The sequence below is a fragment of the Kogia breviceps genome, chromosome 19 (assembly GCF_026419965.1).
Source record: "Kogia breviceps isolate mKogBre1 chromosome 19, mKogBre1 haplotype 1, whole genome shotgun sequence".
NCBI classification, from domain to species: Eukaryota; Metazoa; Chordata; class Mammalia; order Artiodactyla; family Physeteridae; genus Kogia; species Kogia breviceps.
Window position 1 is genome coordinate 12,302,455 of NC_081328.1, and position 12,139 is coordinate 12,314,593.

The window sequence follows — 12,139 nt, forward strand, 5'->3', positions numbered from 1 at the left end:
GTCTTCAACTTCACCCTTCCAACTTTAAACCCTGCCTTAAAATTCATTCCCCAAATGTCTTTCCCTCTCCTTTACTCCTTCCAATAATCCCAAGTAGCAGCAACTGTGGTATGCAAGTTGGCATCATTTTCACCGCTTGGGGCCTTGCTGTGATTGCCATGAGAGCATGCGAGCCCTTAGCTGCAGATCTACTCACTGCTTTCCATCCTGAACTGCTTATTTCCAGAGAAACCAGGAATCTGAATTTGTGTGAAATTTCAAAATTTTTAAGTATCATAATCCCAACTTTTTCTAAAATTCTATGGGCCAAGGCCAACAGGTCTACAGGAGTAATCAGTCCATTTCAGAGTCTCTTCCTTTTGCCAAGGAAGGGATCCCTTTAAAATAACCAAAAACAAAACAAAAAAACCCCACCAAAAACAAGGCAGTAGCAGACTGTAGCAAGGGAGAACTTTCTCCTCAACCCCACTTTCTGCTGTAAAGGTTCCAGACTCAGTAAACTGGGTCTGTCTGGGCAGGTAACTCCTGCTTTTTTTTTTCTTTTTAAAAAATCTTGGACAGCTGCTGTCCGTTGTGAAGAACTCAGAATTTCAGGTGAATTCACTTGTTGTCTTGTTGTCTCAGGATGGGCTAGAGTATTTGTGCTACAATCTCCTAATCTCAATTTCTGCTCAATTACTAAACTACTTGGGGCAGCCATGCTTGAGGGCCAGATAGGGCCTGTTGCGATCTTCCAGAAAAGGAACAAGCTGGTGAGTCTACAGATGCAGGGCAGGCTGGGGATGAAGGCCCTGGAAGTGGGGGAAACGGCTGAAGTGAGCAGTCTTTTAGAGTGTCTAGGAATAACAGCACTTTCAAACCAGATGGGCTGCTTAGGCCTTGGCTGCAGTCTCTACAGAGTAGCATCAATCTCAAACGCTGCAAATAGGGTCAAGTTTGGAAGAAGGTTACCTCTGTGCTGTCTTTGGCTTCCATCAAGGTCTAGCACCATCCCACCCTTCAAGCTCATGGTTCGGAGGGGTAAGACTGTTAGGGTGGAGAAAGCAGAGAACATATCAAGCCAGGTTTTGACAGGCCGACACACAACTCTTAGGGATCAGGATGGAGGAAGCCAAAAAAACTCAGTATGGCCCAGGCAGAGCCCTGCCAATTGATCTCTTCCCCAAACTTCTGAGATGTAAATTCTTCCCTGCTTCAGGGAGGCCTCCTTTCTTTCAGATTGGGACTTAAGACTTCACCAGTAATGTGTAAGTGTCTGCGTGCACACATGCGTGAGCTTGTCCTGAGGGTTCATAACTGGAAACACCTCCCTGCTTGCTGCTGCCCTGGAGGCTGTGTGGATGGCCAGGAATCCACTTTTTTTTTTTTTTTTTTAAATAAAATGAGTTTTCCTGTGTATACCAGGGAAAAGATGCTCAAATTCCAAATCACCACTTTATTGTGTAGCAGTCACAGTGCTGCCAGTCTCTGCTTTCCGTGTTACCCTCCACTCATCCAGGGCTCCACTGACCTTTTTCGTATTTGACTATCAGATGCCATGGCCAAAGTCCATCAGGCTTCCTAATCCTCTTTTTCTTGAGTGCAGAGCTGGGGTTATATAATATGAGTCTTAAGTATTGATATTTGTCTCTTGAGATCACAGTAGGGGAAAGAAGGGGAGGACAGGGATTACAGAGGCTGCATCAAGGTCATGTGTCCCCATTAGGGGGTGGGGGGTGGAGAGGGAATGCAGAGGCAAAGGCATTTGTTGATCTTTCACTCTGCAAACTGGTCCAAGAACTGGAGGTAGGCCTGGCGCTGGGGCGCGGCTGCCGGAATGAAGTGGCCACCAGAGTGGGTGAGGGCGATGGCTCCAGCAAATCGGCTACACAGTTGCATACTCTCCTGACAGGGGATGACGCGGTCGGTGTCCCCAAAAACATGGAGGGAAGGCAGTGACAAGGGGCCCTGCAGGATGGCTTCCTTGAGGCCAAGGCCCCGGGGACAGAAACCAGATACCAGGATGATAAACCGGAGCAAAGGGAAGCGGGGATCGCCGGCTTGGCCAAGGGCACACACAAGGGCTGCTAGCGCGGCCCCCTGGCTGAAACCAAGGATCCCATCGAAAGGCCCCAGCTTGCTCAGTGCCTGTGCCACCGTTCCCAGGGCTTCTTCCAGACCTCTGCACACCGTGGGCTCTTCCAGTGCCGAGAAAACGTCTGCCTCCTGTTTGGAAAACCACCAGCCTCGAGGTTGCTCCTCCGGAGGGCAGGGCCCTACAGCGATGAGGGAGAGAGTTCGGAGTTAGGACAAGGGGAAATCCAGTGAGAGAGAAATGAGAAAGGGAGTGAGGGAAAGAAAGGAGACTGAGGAGAGAAGAAAATCTGGGGAAAATGAGACGCGGAACAGACTGACCTGGAGAGGAGACAAGGTGGAAGTCTGGGAGGGCCAGGCTGGAATTTGAGCGAGGCGCTGGGGTGGGAGGGCATAGGCAGAATGAGGTGTGAGGGTGGCAGGAATGAGGGGAGGGGCAGGGTAGCTGTGTGCAGGCAGGCGTTACAGGGACGAGGCAAGACAGAGAAGACTCTGAGGGCATTTCCGGGAAGGGCCCATCTCACCGGGGTCTGGCCCGGCGCCCTCAGGGCCCGCTGCGTCCGCGACCGGGTGCGGGCCGCTGAGGCACACGAGCTCTGCGCGGCCCCGCAGCGCCTTCCGCAGCGCTCCAGTCTTCTCGCGGAAGCCCCGCTCGCTCTGCCGAAAACCCGCCAGACACAAGACCCGCAGAGGCGGAGACGTAGCCATAATTCTGGGCGAGCGCCACAGGGACCGGAAGCGGTCTTTCCCCGAGCGGAAATTGAACGTAGCTGGGCGGGACCCAATGCCGGCACCACCCTGGAGGCGGGCCTCAGAGAGAGTGGGCGTTGCCACGACAACGGAGAGGGTGCGGCCCGGCCAGAGCTGGGGCTGATACCTGGGACCAAGGAGCGTTTCAGGGAGCTAGCGGCGCGACCTCCTCGTCTCTGCAGCTGCAAGCCTCGCAAGCCACGGCTGGAAAGGGGCGCGCGGGCCTCTCCTGAACCTGAGGGGGCCGACCTTGGTCACGGTCCCGCTTCCGCGACGTTCCCCACCCCGCTGACACGCATTTCCCGTAGCGGCCGCAGGGCGGCGGGCTCGGCTCGCGTCACCAAGGAGGCGGCCAATGTCTGGCCGCGCCCAAACCTCTCCGCCCTCCTTTGAGGTTCCTTCCTACCTTCCCCAGCGCCGGCCGGCCCGAGTGCTGGAGCAGCCGATCCCGCCCATGGTTCACCGTCCACGGCCCCAAGGAGCTGCTGGCGTAGAAGTCCATAGGGTAGGGCTGCTGCCAGGAAATGTCCCTCAGGGCCACTGCCGCCTAGACGAGAAACACCGGACAGTAACATCTGCCAACATTTTTCTACGCAGGATTATTTAATTCTGCCCTCACGACGGCCTACGAAGGTCCTACTATATCCCTATAGCACAGAAAGGAAATGTGAGGTTCAGAGAGGTGAAGGGACTTCCAAGGGTACACAGCTAGGAACTGGCTCAGCTGTAACTAAGTGCTGCCCACCCACCCCACTTCGGATCCCTTCCTATACAGAACTAGGAGCAAAGCCCACTCTCTCCCAGGGATTTTCAAAACGTGGTGTTACCTCATAGGGTGTGAGCAGCGGCTTGGGGAAGGCTGTGCCCCAGTCAATGGAGAGGCGTGGACATGCCACCTGCACCCACCTGGGAGGGGAAGTCACGTCAGATCCAAGGGGGGGTACCCCCTGTTCCTGGGCAGCATGCTGAAGAACATGGCTGTGTCCCCAACACAGCCAATGCATGCTTACTAAAGTAAAGACTGTCACCTACTGCTGTTTAGAATAACACTATAGGGACCTCCCTGGTGGCACAGTGGTTAAGAATCTGCCTGCCAATGCAGGGGACACGGGTTCGAGCCCTGGTCCGGGAAGATCCCACATGCTGCAGAGCATCTAAGGCTGTGTGCCACAATTACTAAGCCTGCACTCTAGAGCCCGCGAGCCACAACTACTGAAGCCAGCATACCCAGAGCCCGTGCTCCGCAATGAGAAGCCACTGCACCACAAAGAGTAGCCCCTGTTCGCCGAGACTAGAAAAAGCCCACACCCAGCAACGAAGACCCAACACAGCCAAAAATAAATAAACTTTTTTTTTTTAAAAAAAGAATAACACTATGGTGTTGCTTATTTTCTCCTGTTTCCTCCACTGACTATGAGCTTTCTGAAGGGAGGGCCTGGGCAGCTCATTTGCAATAGTATCCCCAGAATCAAATTTAGTGCCTGGTACAATGCAGGTGCCAACCACCCCTCCAATTCATCTCACGCAGAATGACTATGATGCTGCCGTTGCCTGTGAGCCCCCAAGCCAGACAAAGTAGGGAAGACCCACAGCCAAAGGTAGTCCCTGCTGGACTAGTGCTCTGTAAACACTAAAATTTCATGATCATGGAAGCACCGACTCCAGCCTTCATTAGGTGCTGGGCAGGACCCAGATTCTAAGCTTTTTTAGACAGAGTCCTAGCTAGACAGGAAAGGTGGGGAAACGTACACATCCACCTCAGGAAGAAGGCTAAGCTTGCTGGGGAAGATCTCAGAGAGCAGCAGCCTCACGAAGGGAAGTCCCAAGGCTCGGAGCCGAGATTCCAGGTGCTGTTGGGAGAGGGAGGCAGAGCTGGGGTCCCAACAATCAAGCAGCCAAAGCTAAATCCCTTAGGCTACTGATTTTCCCAGCTAGGTTCCCAATTAGTCCTCTTTTCCAGAGGCCATCCCGAGCCCTCTGACCTCCAGAATCTTGGGACTGCCCTGGCGGCCCAAAGTGCCCAGGATGAGACCCCAGCATTTAGCTGAGCGAGCAGTGGCTATGGCTTCTTGGCGGTTGGCCTGCATGCGCTGGTCGTCATAGTGCTCTCTGGACAGGACTTTGCTGTATGGGTCGTATCTGGAAAAGAAGCTGTCATGGTCACAGTGACAGCCACTTATAGGATCTGTGCTATAGATACAGCTCCCCGACCCGGCCCCTTGGTCTCCTGAACCCTCAGGTTCCATGCAGGCACTTAAGAACAGAGGCAAGAGCAGAGAGTGTCGTTGGGAAGCTCAGTTCCACAACTCGAGCAGGCAAGAGCGGGAGAGGGGTCTAGGATCCAGGTGTGATTCCAGGGGATGGGTAGGTGCTGGGCAGCAGCAACCCTTCTCCTGATACCCAGATTCAGAGCCCAAGTGCCTCAGATCCTTAGGGCCGGGGGCTGTTAAGTGGCCAAGGGATGAGGAAGTTTGGGCTGACTGAGGGTTTCAGTGGCAGGGAACCCCACCCCCTTCCCAGCTGGTCAGCCCAGCTCAGTCCATACCGATAAGCGGGGACCCTGGGGTTGGCAATCATGACAGACTCCAGATGGAAGCGGCCATCTCCAAGATATCTGCAGGGGCGGAGAAAGCGGTCAGTAAGTGTGGGGTGGGGCACCAGAAGAAGCAGGCACTGGCTCGGAGGTCCAGAGGACTGAGTCCTTGGCTATGCTGCTGTGTATGTGAACTGGGACAAAGCATCATTTCACACACACCGCCCCCCTCACCCCACCCCACCCCACCCCACCCCACCCGCCCTGTTTTGGTTTTGGTTTTTTTTTGGCTGCGTTGGGTCTTCGTTGCTGCGCGCCGGCTTTCTCTAGCTGCGGCGAGTGGGATCTACTCTTCGTTGTGGTGCACGGGCTTCTCATTGAGATGGCTTCTCTTGTTGCGGAGCACGGGCTCTAGGCACGTGGGCTTCAGTAGTTGTGGCTCACAGGCTTAGTTGCTCCACCCCACGTGGGATCTTCCCGGACCAGGGATGGAACCCGTGTCCCCTGTGCTGGCAGGTGGATTCTTAACCACTGCGCCACCAGGGAAGACCCCATCCTGTTTTTTTCACGTGTAAAATAAGTTTGAGTTGGATGACCATTAAGGCCCCTCTAGCTATGTAATGCAGAATCTAAGAACTGCACCTCTCCCCACCCTGACCTTCTTGGGGAAGAGTAAAGGGACAGCCAAGGCCATGGTAAGGCTCTAGATCTAGATCCTAACTTGGAGGTGGAGGGACAGATTCTCCCTCACCTAGCTCAATATAGATGTGGGAAGTAGTGTTCAGGGTGTCATCTATGCCATAAATGAGCTTTCAGGGTATATACTGGCTACTCTCTGCCCAAACTAGCTCTTGGGTCCAGTTACTGAGTTGTATTAACAGCCACTGTTTACTGGGTTTGTGCCTTCCATGTACCAGGCCTGGGCTAAACACCTGACATGTATGACTTCACTCAGTCCTATCAGGTAATCCTCCAAGCTGCTACCTATAGTATCCCCATTTCACAAAAGATACAGGTGAGGTTCAGGGATGTTAAGAAACTTGCCCAAAATCACACAGCTATTAAGCAGTATATCTGGGACTTGATCCTAGGCTTACCCATCAGGCTGTACCAAGCATGCCTAGGAGATGCTGTCCCTAACAGTACCTTCCCAAACCATGGAGAGGCCAGAGCATGGAAGACAATCTGCACGGCAGCTCCTTCTGTCTTGGAGATCACACCAAATTTTGATGAACGGCCAACACTCAGGGTGTCCCTCCTTCCAACACACACCATGGTGCCCCCAGGGGTAGGCATCTATGAGCTCAGAGTTATGCAGGCGCAGGCACAGGGCGAATGCCCCTCAGGGAGCAGGGCTACCAGGTCTGGGCTCGGGAAGGTCCTGATGTGGGCCTGAGTCAGGGGAGTGCCCCTCCCTCCTTCCCTGCCATTAGCTGCGAACGGGGCTCCCCTCCCCAGTCTTAGCCGGGGGGGGGGGGGGGGGGGCTGTCGGCTCTGGGGCTGGCTGCGTTCACACAACATTAAGCATTTCCATTACCTAAAATAATTAGGCAGCAGGAGACACGCTGCTCCTGCTTGTTAGCTGTCCGGATGCTAAATTAATGGGGCTGCAGCCTGGGCGTGCCCATCCATCTTCTCCAATTATATTCCCACCATTTCTAGCCCACCCTCACCCCCCCATCAGGCTCTGATTCCTGCTCCACCCTGAGCATAGCCTTCTGGATGTTGGACAGAGCACTGGAGAGGGAGACAGGAAACCTGAAACCCTATTTGGTCCCCATGTTGCAAGGTGACCTTGAGTGAATGGCTAAGGAGCTTTAGACTCAGTTTCCTTTCCAGGATGATGAACCTCAGCTCCCTCCTAAGCTACATTTCTTATGTCTCTATGACTGGCACCCCATTTTTCACTTACACAACAGCCTCCACCTCCTTGGGTAGACGGGGGGACGTGCAGCCCAGGATCTCCCCAGGGGACAGGGGCTTGCACTGTGGGACACTAACACGATACTCAGCTTTCAGCTCTTGGGCAGCTGCCTGTAGGGAAGGGAAGCAAGTGGATGGGGAAGGAGAGGCAGGGCCACAGGACCAGCCTGGAGGACCTGCCATGGGCATCCAGGAAGAGCCTGGAGACTGGCCACCGTCTGCCCACTTACCTGCAAAGTTGACACAAACTGAATGGTGCTGACCAGCGCAAGGGCACTGGCTGGGGGAAAGGTGAGGCGGATAGAGTCCAGTAGATGGGTAGTATCTATCCGGATGTCCACAAAGACATACAGCACCCGGAAGTCCTGGGCCGAGGTGTCCATGGGAACTGAGAGGAGGGAAGAGTTCAGGAGACTGTTTGGGAAGGCAGGAGGGGCAGAGGGCCTGGCCCAGGCCAAAGTTTCTGAGTAGCCCGGACCAGTGGCTTTAGCCTGAGGGTTAGAGGGAGGGGTTGGGGGAAGTAGGGAGGGTGTCGTCACAGGTCTTTTAGAAGCTCCATCTCTGTCACTCGGCTGGGGACCCAGCCTGCTCTACCACCAACAGCCTTTCAAACACCCGCATCTGGGACAGCAGCATGGTTTCCAAGGCAACCAAATCCAAAGGAAAGATCCACCTGCAGTGCAGGAAGGCCAAGGCCATACCAGAAACGGGAGAGACCTTGCGCATACAAGCAGGACAAGGCACTGTGATGGAGATGAGCGTGCAGTCCCACCTCCCTGCCAGGGTCTGGGTGTCCTGGTCTGCCGTACCCAGGCAGCTGTGGCCATAGTGCACCAGGAAGTCAGCTCCCAGGGCCCTTGCGGTAAAGTCATCCACACAGCAAGCCCCGTAGGTCACATCGCCCATCACCATCACTTCGGCCTCCGTGAACCTGTCGGGGTGGGGACAATGGGATGGTGCCACAGGAGGCAGCAGAGAGCCTAACTGTGGAGGTATCTCAGGGCCCAGCTCCGCTCTCCCTGCCTCTCCCGATCCCTTGGGTTGGCAGCTACTACTTCTGCCAACAGAGTAGGAGGGGCCCAGCTGCCACCTCCCCCAGGCCTGGCAGCAGCTCCTGGAACCGTAGCCGTATGAGGACAGACTGTAGCATCCTTATTCCTCTGCCCAGGCTCAGACTGCAAGAGGGACCCCCAACCCTCAGCCTGGCATACAGGGGGTCAAACACAGACCTCCGCCGCCCCAACTCCTCCCACCCAGAGCAATGAGCATGCACACAGGGGCGAAGACACCCACTCCCCCACCCTGGCACCATGACATGTGTGGGCACGCATGTGTGGATACACATAGCCTCCCCGTCGACCAGACCCCCTGCTACCTCCCCACCCTTAGTCAGGGTCCTCTGTGCCCGGGATTGGGGGACCCATGGACAGCTCCTCCGCAGCACATGGCACCACCCACACACCTCATGCATCAGGAAGAGTGGGCTCTGGCCAGCACATTGCCATGGGATCTGCTGCCAGGCCTGAATCACTGGGGGATGGGGTGGCTGGGGAAGACCCCACTCTCCTTCAACTCACCACAGGAATGGGGCCAAAGGACTAGCTTTTCCCTGAGACCCACCCCTGGGGCACGGAGTCTGGCTCAGTGTCAGGAGGTCTCCCCATTCCTCTCCTGGGGGTGTGGTGCGAAAAGCTGAGCTGCTGCCAGGCATCTCCCCCCACCCCCTCTCCCCAAATCAGGCTGTGCACAGAAGCAGATAATTCAGCTCCTTAGAATGCAGCCCAGGCTTCTGAGTCAGCCAGAGCACTTAATTTTTTATAGATTAAAATGTATGCAAATTGGCCCGAGCCCCAGAGAGCATCCCCAAGGGGCAAGAGGGTGGGAGCAGGGAAGTGAGTCTGTGGCTGCAGGGTGAGGAGCAGGGTGGGGGCAGGGCAGCAGCAGGGAAGTGGGAGGTTCCATCACGAGGTGACCTCCCCTTTCTTCTTTCGCCCTCCCTGTTCCTGTGCTGGTTCCAGATGGCTGAGCACTCACCCCGCTCCCAAGGATGGCTCATTGTATTGAAGAAACTTAGATGAGGGAGGTAGAGGAACTGAAAACCATCTCCTATGAGCTCCTCTCTCTGTCAAGCCCCTCTTGCCTCACTCCTCCAAATGTACCAGAGAAAAAGTTTCCCCCAAGCCAGACCCCACGCTGACCACCCAGCCCACTGCAGGGTCAAGTCTGAGGACTCTTAGCTTCTTCCTCAGGCTCCACCATCTGCTGTGGGCCCACCTTTGAAGATACTGGAATTGACTCATTTCTCCCTCCCAATTTGTTTTAGGGAAGGGGAGATGTATAGAGACAAGCAGGGATTGCAGCAGGCTAGGAGTTTGGTTTGGGGTTTTTCCCTTGGTGTGTGTATGGCTGTGGGAAGGAACACAGTAAGGCAAAGGTCCAGAAGGAAAAAAATGATGTCAACAGGCGGAGCTGTAATAGACCTGGGGAAGGTCTTGGTTCAGCTTCGTCAGTGGCCCAAGGCTCACCTTTCCAAGATATCCACAATGGTACAGGCGAAGAGGAGGAGGCCTTCAGGCATTTGTAAGGCCACTGCAAGACAGAGCAGAGACGTGAGCAGAGGGCTGGGAAGAGACTGGGACAGGGACACTGCCCCTGGCTCGGCCACGCAACCTCTCCTCCCCCACCCCCTCTCAAAGCTTATGGGCTCACCCTTCTTGGCCTGGGCCTGTTGGATCCTCCAGATGGTCTTGGGAATCTCAAAGTTATAGTTGGAAGGCAGGACTTGAATGGCTGACTGCAGCTGGGGATTGTTCAGGATCTCAGGGGGTACCTGATTGGCCAAGCGGCCCCGAGGGGCTCGACCTAGGATGAATGCAAGGCCTGAGTTGGTTGGTGCCTGGCCTAAACCACAGCCAGACCTGAGTGAGCTGTTACCACCACCCAAGTTTAAGGCCCAGATCCTAGATGCCAAGGGGATTGGCCCAGCCTTCTTCCCCACTGAGCTCATCCTGAAGCTGGAAAGACAACCCATTAAGCTAGGAGGAAATCTGTATAATTAATTTCCATGTTATGAGATAACTGGGAATCAAGGACTTGCGCGTGTGGCTCAGCTCTTACCTCAGGAGAGTAAGCTGACACCAGGGGACTCAACTGAGAGGCAAATGAAAAAAAAGTCCACACAACCGCTCCTTGATAGAGAACAATCCGGAGGAAACCCCAAAGCCCAGCCAGCCCAACCAGTCTGGGAAAATGTCCCTCTCCCCCCAGCCCCTGAGGACACCTTGAAGTTCTGAGATCCTAGATATGAGATCTATAAGCAAACTGTTGTAAGTACTAATTTAAAAGACTGCCTTCCTTGAGTCCCACTGACTATGTCTACACTGGTTAATTCCTGCACTCTTCCCTCTCCTCGTTCAAAAGGGAAATAAACACCATACATTTAACTGACTTGACAAATTCCCCAGTTCCATTATTCTACCCCACTTCCCACCCCAGGAAGGACGGAAAGAATACACTCTAGTCAGGACTGTGGGCAAACAGGTAAGGACAGAAATGTGACCTTGCCCTTTAAGGGCTAGTGGTCTAGCGGCGGCAAATGCAGGTACACAAATAATTTACAAACCCCTGATTAAAGGAAGAAACATTGTAGCCCTTTAGGAAGGCCGCAGCCCTTCATCTGCATCCTACTCCCCACAATTCAGTTTAGCCCAACCCTGGTACCCCTTTAGGCACCAGACAGTTTGGGAATGTGACAGGGAGCGAAATGAATTTATTCAGCCAGTATTTATGGAGCATGTACTATCTGCCAGAACTTCTGCCAGGGATCCTGTCAGACATGACACTTCAGCCTCTGTGGGGGGGGGGGGGGGGTCGGGGGGGCTGATGCATGGGTGGTGGTGGTGATGGTGCAGTGGAGAACTAGAATGGCAGGCTTGGGACCCTAAGTCCAGATTCGAATATTACCACTGCTATAGTACTTGTTCAGATGTTTCAAAGGCCGTGAAACACAAGCCTGCGTCTCTGGGCCCGCCCCTTTCAGAAGCTCCTCTGGCACAGGCCCAAGTCCCTTGTGGTTGTTGGGGTGTGGGAGCTACTAGTCGTAGCAGCTCGATTTGTCCCAAGGGCCGGCAGGCGCTTCCTTCTTTATCATTTGGCTGTAACTTTCTGTTTACGTCAGCATTCCTCCGTAGACTGTGAGATCCCTGCGGGTAGGGTTGCGGTCCAGTCCCTGCACCTAGCACAGGCCTGGCATTCAGCGGGCGCTCAATAAGTGCCAGGTGAATGAAACCTTGTGCATCTTTCCTGAAGCATTCCCCGAAGGCACACTTGTGGAATGCCCAGGGAAACGCGCGAGGCTCCTTCCCCCCCCGTCGGGTTTGTCTTATCCGTGAGTCTTCAGGCGTCTGTCTGCCCGCCAAGGCAGTAGGGGTAGAGTTTCCGGCTTGAGAACTACAAGCTCCTAGGAGGGGCTGCTCCTAGGAGAGGGGCTGCTCCCTCTCCACAAGGGCTGCAAAAGAAAGACCTGTCGTCCTGGGCTCCAGCGACAGCCGCCCAGAGCGAGCGACGGCAAGGCCTTCCGGGTGTGGAGGAGAAACGCGCCGCCGCCATTAAAGGGTCCTGTCCCTGACTTGGGGGCCCTACCCCGAGATGCGAGGTCCGGAGGCCGCAGCGTTATAGCACCCACCTCTGCCCGGGCTGTTTCGGCTGCCGGACTCTGTGGCCTCGGCCGCAAGCAGCGCCGCCATCACCAGGGCCTCACGTTGGGACCTAAAAGACAGCGCTAGAAGAACGAGGAGAGCGCAGACAGTGCGATCGATCGCCGATCGGTGAGCGAGGGGCGGAGACTTGCGGGGCGGGGAC

General features: G+C 55.0%; 2 protein-coding genes across 6 annotated transcripts; both read right to left on the reverse strand.

Annotated features, from left to right (window-relative positions):
• Nucleotides 1-1,420: 1,420 nt before the first annotated feature.
• Nucleotides 1,421-2,942, reverse strand: OVCA2 (OVCA2 serine hydrolase domain containing). Its single transcript, XM_059046843.2, has 2 exons — nucleotides 2,598-2,942; nucleotides 1,421-2,255 (listed from the first exon to the last, which is right to left on the reverse strand). The coding sequence occupies exons 1-2, from the start codon at nucleotides 2,779-2,781 to the stop codon at nucleotides 1,756-1,758; spliced, it is 684 nt and encodes a 227-aa protein (XP_058902826.1). The 5' UTR covers nucleotides 2,782-2,942; the 3' UTR covers nucleotides 1,421-1,755.
• On the reverse strand, nucleotides 2,167-12,082 carry DPH1 (diphthamide biosynthesis 1). Of its 5 annotated transcripts, none has more exons than XM_059046761.2 (13): nucleotides 11,964-12,082; nucleotides 9,989-10,141; nucleotides 9,805-9,868; nucleotides 8,089-8,210; nucleotides 7,510-7,667; nucleotides 7,269-7,390; nucleotides 5,369-5,437; nucleotides 4,806-4,962; nucleotides 4,573-4,673; nucleotides 3,651-3,729; nucleotides 3,230-3,370; nucleotides 2,951-3,058; nucleotides 2,167-2,255 (listed from the first exon to the last, which is right to left on the reverse strand). In XM_059046761.2, the coding sequence occupies exons 1-12, from the start codon at nucleotides 12,022-12,024 to the stop codon at nucleotides 2,969-2,971; spliced, it is 1,317 nt and encodes a 438-aa protein (XP_058902744.1). In that variant the 5' UTR covers nucleotides 12,025-12,082; the 3' UTR covers nucleotides 2,167-2,255; nucleotides 2,951-2,968. The 5 variants fall into 5 exon arrangements, 4 of the variants coding, with proteins under 4 accessions (XP_058902744.1, XP_066877098.1, XP_066877097.1 ...); XM_067020997.1 differs by having other exon boundaries at nucleotides 8,052-8,210; nucleotides 11,964-12,068; XM_067020996.1 differs by having other exon boundaries at nucleotides 11,921-12,037.
• Between the last annotated feature and the right edge of the window lie 57 nt (nucleotides 12,083-12,139).